Source organism: Schistocerca americana, chromosome 5 (genome assembly GCF_021461395.2).
Source record: "Schistocerca americana isolate TAMUIC-IGC-003095 chromosome 5, iqSchAmer2.1, whole genome shotgun sequence".
Classification (NCBI taxonomy): Eukaryota; Metazoa; Arthropoda; class Insecta; order Orthoptera; family Acrididae; genus Schistocerca; species Schistocerca americana.
In genome coordinates this window covers 146,252,444-146,269,800 of record NC_060123.1, presented here as the reverse complement: position 1 = coordinate 146,269,800, position 17,357 = coordinate 146,252,444, and the positions used below count along the sequence as shown (strand labels likewise).

At 40.7% G+C, this 17,357-nt stretch overlaps 1 protein-coding gene across 1 annotated transcript in view; it reads right to left on the bottom strand.

Moving 5' to 3' along the window:
• Nucleotides 1-319: 319 nt before the first annotated feature.
• LOC124616246 (protein Wnt-5b-like) overlaps nt 320-17,357 on the bottom strand; it is a gene marked incomplete at its 5' end in the record, with an annotated part of 263,536 nt that continues 246,498 nt past the window's right edge. The window contains one exon of the mRNA XM_047144549.1: nt 320-573. Within this exon, the coding sequence (XP_047000505.1) occupies nt 320-573 (254 nt within the window). The remainder of the gene's footprint in view (nt 574-17,357) is intronic.

The window sequence follows — 17,357 nt, the reverse complement described above, 5'->3', positions numbered from 1 at the left end:
TGAAGAAAATAGGTAAGAGCACCATAATCTTCCAACGACTTGTCATTTCAACAACCCTGTACAAAATCTGCCAATGGATTAATTTTGGAAAGAAGGTGCCAGCTCAGACACTGAGACCGACATTGCAAGATATGTAATACTTCATCTGCAATATAATGTTTGTGCTCTTACTAAATTATTTTTTAAACCTTGTTGATATTATAAAATAGTAAGTACAACATAGTAATTTTTGCTTCGTTACATATATGGATATTAAGTAAGGGAGAGAATTATAAACTACATTTGGGAAGTAGTGGAAGAGCAGTTTCTCGTGGATTGTTCAGCTGAAACAACTGTGCAAGGCAAGAATACTGGTTGGAGTGCCAGACGGGGGAGGCTGTTGCTGGAGTGAGTGGTTGCACTGACCGGGCAGCCGCAGCGTGTCGTTGCGCTCGCAGTAGTCTGGCGACTCCGCGAGGTAGACGAGGTCGTGCGAGGTGGGCCGCGAGAAGCGCCGGTCTCGCACCGCCAGCCGGCCGCGCCGCGTCACGCGCACCTCCGTCGCGCCGTCGTACTTGTCCTTCAGGTAGTCTCCTGCAACAACAACACCAGCAACCATCTCGTCATCATCTGTTCCACTTGTCTCTCTCTACTTATCTTACGCGTCTAGTTACGTACGACAGTAGCCGTGGAACGAGTCAGGTTACATCAAATTAAAATCATAAAAGTTAACAACGAATAAAATACATTTTGCACGACTCCTGTGTCGCGACAAGCTGCTGACTATACAAGGTGATTCACCTGCCCCTACCGGTAGGTTTTATGCAACCCGCAACACCTTCAAAACTGTGTGAGGCTATCATATTCTCTCTATCACTACACTCAAACTATTAGACTTATAAAAAAAATGAATAGGAGTTTTTGTAGGAAATTTAATGTGGTTAATTTTGTACTGGGATACATTTCCGATGGAGGCCGTGGTCTTCTGGTTCTTCAACAAAAACACATTTGGAGGTGACTTTCCTACGTTTTTCGTGGATAATTCGGAAACAAAAGAGAACCATTTGTGTGAATATCAAGAGCTCAGATGGAAACCCAGTTCTAAGCAAGGAAGGGAAAGCAGAAAGGTGGAATGAGTGTATAGAGGGACTATACAAGGGCGATGTATTTGAGGGCAATGTTATAGAAAGGGAAGATGATGTAGATGAAGATGAAATGGGTGATATGTTACTGCGTGAAGAGTTTGACAGGGCACTGAAAGACCTGAGTCGAAACAAGGCCCCAGGAGTAGACAACATTCCATTAGAACTACTTACAGCCTTGGGAGAGCCAGTCCTGACAAAACTCTACCATATGGTGAGCAAAATGTAAGAGACAGGCAAAATACCCTCAGACTTCAAGAAGAATATAATAATTCCAATCCCAAAGAAAGCAGGCGTTGACAGATGTGAAAATTACCGAACTATCAGTTTAATAAGCCACAGCTGCAAAATACTAACGCGAGTTCTTTAGAGACGAATGGAAAAACTGGTAGGAACCGAACTCGGGGAAGATCAGTCTGGATTCCGTAGAAATATGGGAACACGTGAGGCAATACTGACCCTACGACTTATCTTAGAAGCTGGTTTAAGAAAAGGCAAACCTACATTTCTAGCATTTGTAGACTTCGAGAAAGCTTTTGACAATGTTGACTGGAATACTCTCTTTCAAATTATAAAGGTGACAGGGGTCAAATACAGGGAGCGAAAGGCTATTTACAATTTGTACAGAAACCAGATGGCAGTTATAAGAGTCGAGAGACATGAAAGGGAAGCAGTGGTTGGGAAGGGAATGAGACAGGGTTGTAGCCTCTCCCCGATGTTATTCAATCTGTTTATTGAGCAAGCAGTAAACAAAAGAAAAATTCGGAGTAGTTATTAAAATCCATGGAGAAGAAATAAAAACATTCAGGTTCGCCGATGACATTGTAATTCTGTCAGAGACAGCAAAGGACTTTGAAGAGCAGTTGAACGGAATGGACAGTGTCTTGAAAGGAGGATGTAAAATGAACATCAACAAAACCAAAACGAGGATAATGGAATGTAGTCTAATTAAATCGGGTGATGCTGAGGGAATTAATTAGGAAATGAATCACTTAAAGTAGTAAAGGAGTTTTGCTATTTGGGGAACAAAATAACTGATGATGGTCGAAGTAGAGAGGATATAAAATGTAGACTGGTAATGGCAAGGAAAGCGTTTCTGAAGAAGAGAAATTTGTTAACATCGAGTATAGATTTAAGTGTCAGGAAGTCGTTTCTGAAAGTATTTGTATGGAGTGTAGCCATGTATGGAAGTGAAACATGGACGATAAATAGTTTGGACAAGAAGAGAATAGAAGCTTTCGAAATGTGGTGCTACATAAGAATTCTGAAGATTAGATGGGTAGATCACATAAGTAATGAGGAAGTATTGAATAGGATTGGGGAGAAATGTTTGTGACACAACTTGACTAGAAGAAGGGATCAGTTGGTAGGACATGTTCTGAGGCATCAAGGGATCACCAATTTACCACTGGAGGGCAGCGTGGAGGGAAAAAATCGTAGAGGGAGACCAAGAGATGAATACACTAAGCAGATTCAGAAGGTTGTAGGTTGCAGTAGGTACTGAGAGATGAAGAAGCTTACACAGGATAGAGTAGCATAGAGAGATGCATCATACCAGTCTCAGGATTGAAGACCGCAACAACAACAATTCGGAAACTACGGCTTCTAGCGGAAACGTATCATAGTACGAAATTTAAGTACACTGAATTTCCTACAAATAAGGTCCTGTTCATTTTTTTCTGTAGGACTAATAGTTTTCGCATATCATGTGAGAGAATATGAATCTCTTGCGTGGCTTTTGAATGCGCTGCAGGCTGCATAAAACCCATGGGTAGGGGCACCTGAAACACCCTCTGTATTAGCGTAACCAGTAATATAACGTAGAAATATTTTCCAGGAACTCCCTGACGGAATAGAGGAGTGAGCCCCGAGATAATTCTTCAACGGCAGAATTACCTCTAAGATTTTTTGTTGTTGTGGCAATTTGCTGAAAATGGATGCAGCAGAATACTGTATGGTTTCCTGCATGAGGGTCAAGGAGATACGATCCAATTGCAGACTGGATTTCTGACTGGTGTTAAATGAGTGAAAGCTGCTAATTCTTGTGAAAAAGTTCATAGAGACAGAACAGTGTCAGAATTACCAGACAACTGAATAGCGGAGGATTAAGAGGTAGCCGGCCGGAGTGGCCGTGCGGTTCTGGGCGCTACAGTCTGGAACCGAGCGACCGCTTCGGTCGCAGGTTCGAATCCTGCCTCGGGCATGGATGTGTGTGTTGTCCTTAGATTAGTTAGGTTTAATTAGTTCTAAGTTCTAGGCGACTGATGACCTCAGAAGTTAAGTCGCATAGTGCTCAGAGCCATTTGAACCATTTGATTAAGAGGTTCGTGAACTTACAACACATATGGCTCGTTCCTGCACAAAAAAAACACATTTTGTGTAGGAAGACTTAAACTAGAATATAATGCCGTACGTCACAAGAGAATGAAAATACGCAAAGCAGTCTAATTTCCATGGTCGGCTATCACTCATTGCAGATATTGTTCTAATGTTAAACATAACAGTGTTAATTTTCGAACACGGTTCCTGATCATCGGCTTTCCATGATAGTTTACCATCTGATCCATTATGAATTTGGATTTCCCAGACTCACTAATCATATCCCTCTTCTGGGTAGTCAGAACGTCAATTATAGTTGAATCGTATATTAGAAACTATAAAAAGTGAGTCTTTCTCTGATTTAACATCGATTTGTTTTCTATAACCCACGAATTTACATCTTGAACTCTACCATACGCTGTCTATGTTGCAGTCAGTACTCCTCACCACCACGCTAGTGTCATCAGTAAACAGAAATATTTTAGAATCATCTGATATATTAGAAAGCACATCATTTATACATGTAAGAAACAGCAATGGTCGCAGCACTGAACCCTGAGGTACCCCCACTTAACTGTCAACCAATCAGGCGCCACCTCATAGTCATTCTCATCAGTGCGGAGTATACAGTATAGTAGAATGAATGTATTCATATATTCGCAGTTGGTTTGGAAATACAAAGGGTGCGAAATTTAGTACATAGAGATTCCACATCTGGTAGAAAGAAAGGGTGTAACCTAATTAGACATCGAGATGAGCCAAGTTTGGATGACAAATACGGGTACTCCATTGCATATTGCTAAAACTCTGTACCAACCAATCGTAGAGGCATGCGAGCCGTGGCGTGCCAGTGGCTCAGCATCTCATGACTAGATGCACTCAGTTGGTTAGAGATGTGATGGATGATGTACAGCCAATGGCACACCTCATACCACCACAGCAGGTACTGGACTCACATGACAACGACAAATGCAACCTGGAAACGTTTGTTCTCCTCGAAGTCTTCTCATACGGATGTGTTCATTGTGATGCTGTATGCAAAATTCCAACTCTTCTGAAAAGACCGTGCCGTGCCACTGTGATCCATGTTGTCATTGGGTGCGCCACTGCTATTACACTTCTCTCTGCTGTTGCATCAAAACAAGCTGAAACAATGGTTGCCATGCTGTCAGTGCTTTGTGTCGTAGACTTTAATGCGCTGTTCATATGGATACTTGCCTCTGTGCAAACAAGTTTATTTCCTCACTCAAGGTATACCAAACAATACGTCAGACCTCTCGGGTGCTAGCTGCATGGGGCCATTGACTTCCTGCTTGGTACTGAGTATGGTCTTCCTGAACTCTTCACATGACAGTTACAGGAAGCTCGACCAATGCGAGCAGCAATATCTTGGAACGATAAACGGCACTACTGGCAGACGACGATCATGTGGTTGTCGAATTCTACAGGTGCTGGTAGATTTTTCTCCTTCTTGCACGAGACAACTCGATCGTCTCACGAACAAACGACATTCAAATGGAACTGCTGACCGAGGAACCTGCTGCGTAGTCTTTCCTTATATACAAGGTAAAACTGCTATAAGTGCAGATTTTTTTTACATGGGATACATTAATATGTACACACATCTGAGCGTTGGTTGTTTTTTCTCTGCGTCGAACAGTTCTTCTCACAAACACACCAAAAATATACGACCTGATGTTTTCTGCCTGGTCGTACATGAGCCATAAGTGGACGACACCTGGCAGTGTAGACTGCGTCGATCCAGCCAAATTTCTAGGTCTGAGCTGCTGCCAAGCGGAAAAATAAACATTAATGGCTTGCACTTGCCATTTGTAATTGAAGGTACTATCAACCTAAAAACACATGATTTGTAACAGCCAGAATTATTAGGTTACAAATGACGTAAATACTGATGTAACGTACTTCATCAAACCGTCCTCAGTCATTAATAGAAGTATCCGCACTTAAGCTCATTACACCCTTCATACTGAATGTAGATGCTGTTACTCCCACGCACTTTGTGGTGTTTCACTGAAATGCTTATCACTTGCATTTTCAGACAGGTACATTTCTTGCTAATTTGACGTCGCTTTTAGCTTACCAGCTCTGAAGTACCAGAAGTTTTAACGGCCAGGAGCGTAAATGAACATAATGCGCATAAACAGGAGGAAAGGCTTATTACTGTTCGATCTCACTGTTTATGATAAATTACTGGAAACAGTAACAACGAAACACAAGTGGGTAGCAACCAAACGTATGTGGGCCTAAGCGTCCAGAGCGACCTGAAATGCAGTGACATAAATCTAACTGCTGAAAAAGCAGAAGTCAGGCTAAGACTGATTGGAGAAATCGTAAAAGTGTTACTCATCTACGGAAGAAGCGGCTTACAAAATACTCGTTCGAATGATTCTTGAGGGATGCTTACCAGATAGGATTAATAGAAGAGAGCAGATTCGAAGTAGAAAATCACGTACCGTAATAAGTTTGTTCAGCAAGCAAGATACCCTTAACAGTTTGCTCAGCAAACTGCCGTTACAGACGTTACAGGAGAGGCATATACGATCCGTTACAGAGAGTTTTCTTGATAAAATTCCGAATGCGAACGTGCCACACCGAATCAGGCAACATGTTACTTTCTCCCATATACGTCTCATGAAAAGAACACGGCTATAAAATCAGAGAATTGAGAGCCGTTATGACGAGACTCACCAACAGTCAGTCTTTCTGCGTACCCTTCATGTTTGGAACACTGGCGAAGACAGCTTAGAGCCCTTCTCCACGAACCTAGAGATGGTTTGCTGAGCACAGATGCAGACGTAATCTGCGGCATACTTTCATTTCAGTCTCAAGTTTTTTCTCTGTTTTTGAAATTTATACAAGCATCAGTATTTTGGCTAGCATCTGAGATGATATGTGCGTTTACAAGGCCCATGGAAATTGTACATTACAACATCGCCAGTGCACAAACTGCAGCAACATCTTCGGTCACCTTATCAATCACATTTGCCCAGCAATGTCTGCGACTGTGCCATCCAGAGCCATAAGTGTTTACACAGGCTGCAGTATCGTCGTTAAATGCACGACAGTGAAGTAGTGGAAGTGAGTGTGGCTCCCCTTCTTCCGTTTTCCACAAGGAAAGAGTTACCGATAAAAAGATTAATCGGGTTCCAAATATACGAAGTCTTTTAAGTAAGCAAGCTACTTTCGAAACTTTGCCTCGTGAACTGATGCTGCGACAAGGAAAAGTACGGCCTGGCCATAGTAAACGTTCTTCACCACAGATATACAGCAATAACATATTGAAAACTACTTTTCATCAGCAATATTGCCGAGCGATATGGCGATATTGCCGTGTATTGCAGTCACAATGCCCCCTTGCTGACGGAAACAGCACTGCGAGCACGTATTGCGTAAAATTTCGCCCTTGTAAACGTGTCTTCTTGTTGTCGTAGTCTTCAGTCCAAAGACTTGTCTGATGCGACTCTGCACGCCAGTCTACCTTGTCTTTGGATAACTACCGCAACCTACATATCAGTTTGAACCTCCTTAGGGTAGACATGCCTTGGTCTTTTTATACGATTTTTAACACTTCCCTCCGCCAGAAAAATTAACCATTCCTTAACGCCTTTAAACGCATCCTATCAATCAATCCTTATCACAAACCCCATCTACCCCTGTAACCTTCACATTCTTTTGTAATACCAGTTCGTTAAGGTTCTGTTCTCACCTAAAAAAAACTGAACTCTGCCCGCACAGGCCATGAAGGCCGAACGGTAACGACCGGCCGGTGAGTCATCCTCAGCCCACAGGCGTCACTGGATGCGGATATGGAAGGGCATGTGGTGAGCATACCGCTCTCCCGGCCGTGTGTCAGTGTAGGAGACCGGAGCCGCTACTTCTCAATCAAGTAGCTCCTCAGTTTGCCTCACAAGGGCTGAGTGCACTCCGCTTGTCAATAGCGCTCTGCGAACCGGATGGTCGCCCATCAGCGCTTAACTTTAGTGATCCGATGGGAACCGGTATTACCACTGCAGCAAATCCGTTGGCCTATTCTCATGTAGTCTGGCTGTTTGTCGTTGACATTTCAACTCCGTGAAAGGCTACACTCAGAAAACTTTTCTAGTTACTTCATATTACGAGGGGCGTTCAGAAAGTAAGCTCCGATCGGTCGCGAAATGGAAACGACTATGAAAATCCGATAAAGCTTTGCACAGATGTGTTGGGTAGTGTCTCTAGTATAACCCCAGTTAGCATCACGTCGCTCTTCTCGTTTCTGAGCTCGCAGTGAGTGCGTAAAGATGTCTAGAAAATAGTGTCTGCCGCCAAGTACGAGGACCTGGTGAGAAATTTCCCCTGAAGCTATGCAGCTAACATTACACAACTGTCGTGCTGTTTCTTCTTCAAGACAATTCTCAGCCGCATTCTGCAGGGGCAATGAAGATGCTCCTGCATCGTTTTCAAATGGAAATGTGAGATTACCCACAATACAGTCCGCAATTGTCTCCCCCTGAGTTTCATCTCTGGTCACATGAACCGCTGTCTTTGAAGACAACATTTTGACACAGACAACGAGGTGTAGGCCAGCGTGGAGAATTGGCGGAAAGCACTGGCGGCTGCCTTCTATGATGAGGCTATTGAAAAGTTGGTACAACGCTATGACAAAAGTCTAAGTCAGAACGGCGACTACGTAGAAGAGTAGCTGCCTATTCCTAGATCGAAATAGATTACAATATAATCTTAATACAGATTGTATGTATTTAAAAACAGTTTACTTTCTTCATTTCCTGTGTAATAAAAATGTAAATGTCGTGTGACTAGAGCCTCCCGTCGGGTAGACCGTTCGCCGGGTGCAAGTCTTTCGATTTGACGCCACCTCGGCGACTTGCGCGTCGATGGGGATGAAATGATGATGATTAGGACAACACAACACCCAGTCCCTGAGCGGAGAAAATCTCCGACCCAGCCGAGAATCGAGCCCAGGCCCTTAGGCTTGACATTCTGTCGCGCTGACCACTCAGCTACCGGGGGCAGACTCCTGTGTAATGAATAGCCGGCCGAAGTGGCCGAGCGGTCCTAGGCGCTGCAGTCTGGAACTGCGCGACAGCTACGGTCGCAGGTTCGAATCCTGCCTCGGGCATGGATGTGTGTGATGTCCTTAGGTTAGTTAGGTTTAAGTAGTTCTGAGTTCTAGGGGACTGATGACCTCAGAGGTTAAGTCCCATAATGCTCAGAGCCATTTGAACCATTTTGTGTAATGAATATAATTAATAGTGGAAACGGGGGAGAGATGTTTCGATGGTATAACGATCGGACACTAACCACCTTGAGATTTATTTGCCGATCGTTTCCTTATTCTCGAGTACATTTTTTCTTAAGAATTTTGTCAGGCCATCGGCCAACTACCAGTGAACAAGGACACCGTCAAACATCTCAATGATCTGATGTCCACAGCCTCATAATATAATTCTGACGATGAATTGTTACAAAAATGAATGCAGACTTATAATAATACAGGTTTTTACAACATTTTATCCAAAAAGGGACTAACTTTTATTTATTGTCACTGGAGCTTTCTCTTTCTCGTAGAGATATTCGAAGTATGCAAAATTTGTAGTATTCGTAGCACCTTCTTATTGTTACTTACTGAGAAATTTTTTTATTGAAATAAAATTAAGAGAGACGAGAAGGAACGTTTCAAATGTGCCCCAACGTGGGTCTCGAAAAAATTTCATTATGCGTGACAACAAATTTTATTTTTCCGTTGCATGAATGTTTACCGAGTGTGGATGGAAGCAAGAAATACTGATCTGAAAAAAAATCATAAAAGAAATGAAATCTGTGTTGGATTTGCCTCAAAGTTTACTGTCAAAGGAAGCTGCAACGCATCACAATAAGGTAAGGACACCATTGTTATACGCCTACATTTTGCGTTTTTACGACTTTTCAGACATTCCTTTAAGCTGTTTATGATTCATTTGTATAGATATTTCAGATTTTTTATTTGCAACCGTTCACGATTCATAAATATCGTTATTGTGAAAAGTCGTACGCGATATGGCCCACATTATGTAGTGCACAAAGGAACTGGATGGAAATTTTCTGTGTGATGTTTCATGTAGTGGCATCCATCCAACCATTTTGCATTGAGGTAATTCTGCTAAATTCTATTACATAGAATTAATTTTTTGATTTTCTATGAGATAAATGATTTCAATAATGTCTGTTACTCAGTATTATGACTAAATTTGGAAAGATGATACACATGGATAGTATAGATAATGTAGGAACTGATTTCGATGTTGATGGCAACAATATTGTCGATCTGACAGTGCAACACGTAGGTTCCGCCAATGTAGAAATTGAATCAAATGTGCATTCAGAGTCTACTGAGGGGATTCCGAAGCTCATGACCAGTTTAAGGAATTGCTTAACAAACTAACAGCCACGATCAGTGATAGTTTCCAGCACTTGGTAACACAACACACCGTGCAAATCAATACAACAACACAACAATCTGAACAGTTAAAGACCAATTTTGATCAGGTACCGAAAGAACATTAAAAATTTTGGTGCTATCCGCAAAGAGATAACCGAGTTAAAAGACGTGTTGAATAACTGGGCTTTCTGCTGGTTGATCGCGTTGATCTCGCACTCGCTCTCTTCTCCAGAAGCATCAGAGTTTAAAAACGCTCACAAGGAGTTACCCACAGCAGTCAAGCAGCTGACGGCCGGTTCCGGCACTTTAAAATCTGCGCACGACTCATTATAAGGCAATGTTAAGCCACTGTCTGAGCAAGTGAATGATTTGGCAATCAAACAAGAGTGCAGAATTAAAGACTGACTTGTAGCTCAGGGAACGAGATTTGTAGTAGATTTTAATCGACACTTGTATGAGAAAGAAACTTTGACTAACGAAAAACATGACACAGAATCACATGCTGACTTGCTGCTGCACAATAAATGGCTCCAGAAGCATCCATTAATCAGGCGCTTCAGGTACGAACAACCAAAACGAGTTAGGACACATTAAAAAGTGTTGAGGGAAGAATGTTAAGTTTACTCCAATGAATATAATTGTGAACTGAATTTTTAATCATGTATTGTTTATAGTTAATCCTGGGTATTGTGGGTATCATTGAATAACACCTCCTATAATTACGAATACTGCTCCTGTATTAAAGAGGGAGCTGCTGACCTGCGTCCCAAGGAGCCGCAATCACAAGTGCTCTGCAGGAAGCATCTCCTTTGGCTACTCATGCATGTCAGTTATGTGGGACGGCAAATCCTTACAATAAGATCCGAGCTGACGAACCAGACAAGCTAGTCTGTACACTGACTGTTCAACTGACTCAGTGGGGGTGGTCCTAACTACGACAACATTATTTTTAAAGGAAAGTCTTCTAAAACATCGACAGTTCCAGGTTTTCTACCCAGAAAGGAAATCCCTCACCACGTCGTTTTCATAAAGGCGTTTAGAAGGACTATTGCTGCAATCATGAATGAAAAGGATAAGATTCAGTTAGCCACAGCATACGTATTCAGTGACTGAGGCAGCTGAAAATTGTGAGACATTTAACGAGTTCAAGAAAGCATTCCTTGCCAAATACTGGCAATGCATGCAGGAAAGATTCAGAAAGGACGTTTTCAGTCCTGAGATCTATAGCCTGAAGCAAGGCAGTATGAGAAAGTATTTTGAGAGGTGTACTGAAAAATCACGCTACCCGTAACAAATATGATTAGAGATTAGATTAGATTCAGTTTTCGTTCCATAGACACAACAATGATATAATTCTCGTCAGAAAGAAGAACATCCTCGCGCGTTAGTCGCGCAATGTACCTTGCCACGGTTTGCGCTGCTTCCGCCGTCGAAGATTCGAGTGTTCCGTCGGGTATGTGTGTGTGTGTGTGTGTGTGTGTGTGTGTGTGTGTGTGTGTGTGTGTGTGTTGTCCTTAGCGTAAGTTAGTTTAAGTTAGATAAAGTAGTGTTTAAGCCTTGGGACCGATGACCTCAGCAGTTTGGTCCCACAGGAACTTACCATCCCAAAGAATAACATAAAAAACATGAAACATTTGAATACAATCATTCGTCAGGAGATTCTCAAAATAGGTGAAAAACATTACAGTAAACTGGAACTGGTAATATTTACAGAATAAATATAGTGTCAGAAAGAAACATTGTTATTCACTTTTAATAAATTTATCATGCACAAAATACCTAAGCTTGACAATTGTGAACAAGTGCTGTCAAAACTGAAATCTGACAGACATTTTTACTTCAGCTGGTCCAACAGTCCCTATTAAGATTTTCAGCTATAGAGTAGAGAGTACATGGAGTTGCCTATCTTTCAAACTCTGTTTAAACAGTGCTTTATGTGAAACCAAGTTTTTAACGGTTGCTGACAATTTATTTAAAATGTGTGTTCCTGAATATTGGACCCCTGTTTGGACTAAGGTAAGTGATTTAGGTCTTTGTGTAGATTGTTCTTATTCCTAGTATTGATACTATGTATTGAGCTATTGGTTGGAAACGGAGATATAATAGTTTCAACAAATTTTATCGAGGAATAAATATACTGAGAAGCAGCTGGTAGAATAAAAAGATTCTTGAACAGGTTTCTACATGATTTTCTTGAATTTACATCACAAATAATTTTTAATACACGCTTTTGCACGATAAAAACTTTCTCTCGGTTTCATGAGTTACCCGTGTAACATAAAAGAATGAAAGTAAGCAAAGTGTGGAAGTTTCTTGTATTTATGTCTCCTACATCTGACATCATTCTCGCTGCAAATACAGACTAATTTAGGCGCTTCAGTAATTCTGTGGTATGCCCTTCCCTACTGAACTTCTTATCGAGTTGTAGTCGCAGAAATTTAACACTGTCAACCTCTTAGATCTGCACATGCTGGAAGGAAATCTCTTAGAGGTTCTGAACTGCATATAGTGGGTCTTTTCAAAGTATGTATTGAAGGCCATGTTGCCGCTCAGTGTACGTAAAAAGCTAATTAATGTTCCAGACAACAACATGGAAAACTTTCTTCATTCCTCAACTTGATATATTTAATCCAGGAAGAATCTAGGAATAATGGTGGCAACAGTGGAGGACTCCAATGGCAGTAGCAACAATCATGTTCGCCCCAATGAACCATGTAGTAACAGTATAGCGCTGCGTGCCAGATGTGAAAATAATAGCAAACAAGCAAATACACAACGTCCGTCATATTTCAACTGGCGGCAGAGAAATAACAATAAATAGCCGGAACACCGGTAAGTGGTGGTTATACTATGGGAAACAATGGCAACCTAATTTTTGGAACCCACCACTGAATCAAAATAATAATAGTACTTGTGCTGAAGTCAGGGGCTCTGCCTAAATAGGCACCTCCGCAAAATCATGCAGTACGTGTAGTTGTGTCGACCGGCCCTCAGCTATTAACATAAGCTGACCACATTCCACTCCCTAAGCTGGTCGGCCGGAGTGGAATGGGGGCATTTGTTCCCGTGAATAATTTCACATGTTGAGATTGAATGAAGACGTTGACATTAGGGTAGAACTTTGTAATGACGCTGAATCATGCAAAGAACAGAATGAATATCTAGTTCAAGCAGCAGTGAATGCTGCAGTAAGCAGAATTCCCACAACTGTAGTGACTGACACAGGTGCGAACATAAAAATGATGATGACTAACTTCTTTAAGAAGGTAAGCAATACGACACGTACACAGACATTACCAGCTCAAAGTTGCATAGTCCCTGGTGCTGTTGGTACTAAGGGACAAATAATGAAAATGCAGGCACATATGAAGGTTGAATTTGAGGGCAGAGCGATACAATGCACGTTCCTTGCAGTCGACGGCCTGTCTTTGAACTGTTAAATCACAATGGATTTCCTGCGAGGAGGAAAGCTAGGATGGATCCGATTGGAATGCCATTTAGTAGTACGTGAAAGAGTATAGTTCTGAGTTTGATATGAACTAAGATCCATCATGGCAGGTACTGTGAAAAAGTAAATGTAAAAACGTTAAAAACTAAGGTGCTGCGTATTCACTGTGATCAGTCCCTTCATATGATGAACAAGTATCACAGAATTCAGAAGATATTCAGAGTTATTTAACCCACATACAGCTAAAGACAACAGAGTTGGAATGTTTAACAGAGTAATAGAAAACTGATCTAGCAAATTTGTTATTAAAGTGTTATTAAAGTGTCTTTTCAACAACCGATACCATATGTGTACTGTCAGGTGACACGTTCCTGGGCCAGAAAAGAGATAGTGAAGCAACAACTTTGAAAGATGTTGTATTGGGGTATACTTGAGACATCTTTGTCCTTCTATAATAGCTCGCTATTAACAGTAGGTAAGCCTGGAGGACGATTGTTGATAGGTTTATTAATAAATTTATAGTATCCTGACAAACCAGACCAGAAGCCTTAGAAGAACATCTAAAAAATTTCATGGTGGAAACTATCTATCAACTATGGAATTCAGATCTTCCTACTGCAAGTTCCTCTGAGAGAGGAATCACGTAAGAATATTATATTTGCAAGGAGATTATACCAACTCAGAGTATTACTGCTTGGTCTGAATGTGAACTCTGGATTGTTTACAACACCTCTAGATATACTACTTTCAGCCAAAGATATTAGACAAGGTCACACTTTATGGAGGCGATTTGTTAATAGCCACTTAGATGTGGGAAGAGCATACTGACTGGCTAGAAAAAGTATTAAAGACGTTCTTAAACAGTTGGATAAGAGCCAATTTAAGACAAAGTTTGCTAAAGACAAAATTAAGTTTCTCGGGCAGGTTTTTTACCTGGTGGAATCACACGTGATACAAATAAATAAATAAAAAAGTAGAGGCCACAGAAAATATTCTTCTTCCTAACTTGAGAAAACAACTGAATGCATTTCTAGGGCTTGTATCTTTCCCAATCAACTATTAAATAGCAATGTGCTGCCTTACCTGTTACAAAAGAATGTTAGCTGGTCTGGTTAGGTCAGCTCATTGTCAGGAGGATTTGATAAAATAAAAGATGCTTTAGTTGCTTCTGAAATTTTGTACCCTCCTGATATGGGGAAAGATTTTCTTACTGCCTTGGATGCATCATGCTCTGATTTGGGTGCTTGCTTATTCGGAATTATAGAGAAAGATGTAAAAAAGAACCGAAAATTATCAGTTTTTTAGTAGGGTGTTATAGTGTGTGAAAGGTCTTAGTCAGCAATGGAACTGGAAGCACAGGCCGTTGTGTGTTCGTTTAAAAAGTATATTACTTTATCTACGGGAAGAGACTAAAAGTCTTTTGTGATCATCAAGTATTAAGCTACGTGTTGACCTATAAACTATAGCACCCGAGATTAGCTGGATGGTGTCTTTCTTTACAAGACTACGATTTTGAAATTGTACACATCAAAGATCTGATGCATAAGCATTACTTCTTGGAAATGTGTCAGGATGTGAAAAGGATACAAGATGGGACCAAAGGTGGAGAAATGTCAAACGACTTCTGTCACAACAGCTACACCACAAAACGGTACCATATTTAAAAACCACAGTAATGTATTATTTCATCGACGAACGACTGACTCACAATTATGGTGTGTATGCATTCTGTATATCTAGATCGTCTCATTCTGAACAGGGTAAACTGCAATATCTCCAACACTTCTAACATCTGAAGCAGGAGAAATTTTGTCCGTTGTCGTGACTGGACCCCTGCCCCAAGTATCGGGAGTCATCAGATACCTAGTTTCTGATGATGACTTGTTCACAAAGTATGTCGCACTATATGCTACCAAATCCACAAATGCAAGTCCTAGAATCAAAAGAATGAAAGGTGATTATTTTACAAGATTTGGTAAACCTGACGCAATGCTTTCCGATAACGCATCTTATTTTGTGTCTAGAATATGGAAATAAGTTTTGCATGAACAAAACATTGAACAAACATTGATTTCGAAATTCCCTCGAATCAAACCAGAGAGTCAGGGTATTCAGAGAATTTAGCTGTTTACTGAGAACGTACAAACCACATCGACACACCAAGGTCTAAGGCGCTGCAGTCATGGACTGTGCGGCTGAAACCAACGGAGGTTCGTGTCCTCCCTCGGACATGGATGTGAGTGTTTGTCCTTAGGATAATTTAGGTTAAGTAGTGTGTAAGCTTAGGGGCTGATAACCCTAGCAGTTAAGTCCCATAAGATCTGACACACATTTGAACATTTTTTTTGACAGACCAAGTGGATTGAATCTGCTACTCCGTTTGAATAAATTGTAAAAAACTTGTTACACATTTCCATCTGACACACTCCAGTTGAAGCTATGATAGGTACCCATGAGAGGAATGATTGGAAAGACCCTCTACCCCACATGCCTGATGGTGATGCGACAAGAGAAGAAAAGATCCACCAGACATTAATTTTACTGACATCTACAGCCCACTTACGGAAGTCAGCATATGATAAAAGATCAGGTCGCATTTTAAGTTTCAAGGTAGGTGAAAAGATACAGCTCGGATCAAAGGCTAAACCTTCACTTTAACAAAGAAAAAACGAGAAGTGGTAATTTCTGTATACCGGCCTCTACACAATAGTCAGAATCCCACCTAAGGGATGCTATCTTATAGCTTACCTAGATTCAAATCGATTGAAAGGTCTATACCATCAAAAGGATACAAAAAAGCATATACAATAGAGATTTGTTGAACACAGACAAGTAAAAAGAACGTGGACTGAAATTTCAAGCTTTATGTATTTGTGTGCAACTGATGTATATTCCGCCTAAGCCAAGCTACTAAGTGGTAGACATACAGTTTACTTGGATAAAATAAATGGGTGTAAATACCCCTGTATTCAGCTATTGGACGCGGACACTGTTTTGCAATTTAGTAAAAATATCTTCATCACCTGAATCTTTTGAGGAGAAGTAGCGACCAATTGTCGGAAAAAAGAAAAAAATGACATATCGCACACATAAGTAATAGATGCTTCATGTAAACTATGTCATTGGTGATGTGTAATCAAAAAGTTCTTAATATACAGGAAATGGATAAAATGTGTATTTGTGTAATGAAGTGTATGTATTGGAAATGATAGTTTCGTTGTTGAATCAAAAAGCCATAGCTGTAAAACAGAACAGAAAGTACGTTACTGTAAAATACTTGTAGGACAAGAAGATTTTAATGTACAATTATCTACGAAATATATTTTGTAGTTTTGTTTCATTACGTCAAACTGAGCAACCAATATTTTTCATCCTAATAATTAAGTAATTCTTTTATTTCTTAATATGTGGATAGTACAAAGTCACTGTCCTAACTGTAATTGAATTGCTTACTGCAACACTTGAACGGTGCTGAGAAAAGCATTCCGAATGTTGTTTACCTCTTGCATTATAAAAGGTTTCCACAATCTGGGGGAATTTAAATATAGGCTATATACATTCATATGTAAATCTACATGAGAACAAAACCAAGATGTTAATTGGATTATTCCGTGTAAAGCGCAGTTCTATTCGGGCAAGAAATTCAAGACGCACACGCGAATGACACTGTAAGGCTATCAAAACAAAAACATATCAGAAAATCTGAAGGCGCACAATAGATAATGAATTGGTACTCCCCTCTGTCGGAACTGGATACGGGGTTTAATCGTGTAATGTATCCATAAATCCCTTCAGTCCTGAGTGTATCCACCTGATGATGTTACACACAAACGGTTGTATAAACACACATTCTAGGTACACTACTGCCTGTCATACTGGCAGCGTGCAATAGTATTTGTAGTAGGCACTGTTCTTGTCACTTGTTGTAATGCTGGTGTAACGTGCAACACTTTTAAAATGTTCAGTGAACTGCAAAGATGGTCATTCAGTGCTTGTGGTAGACACCTCTGTGAATACAAATATCCAAAATTCG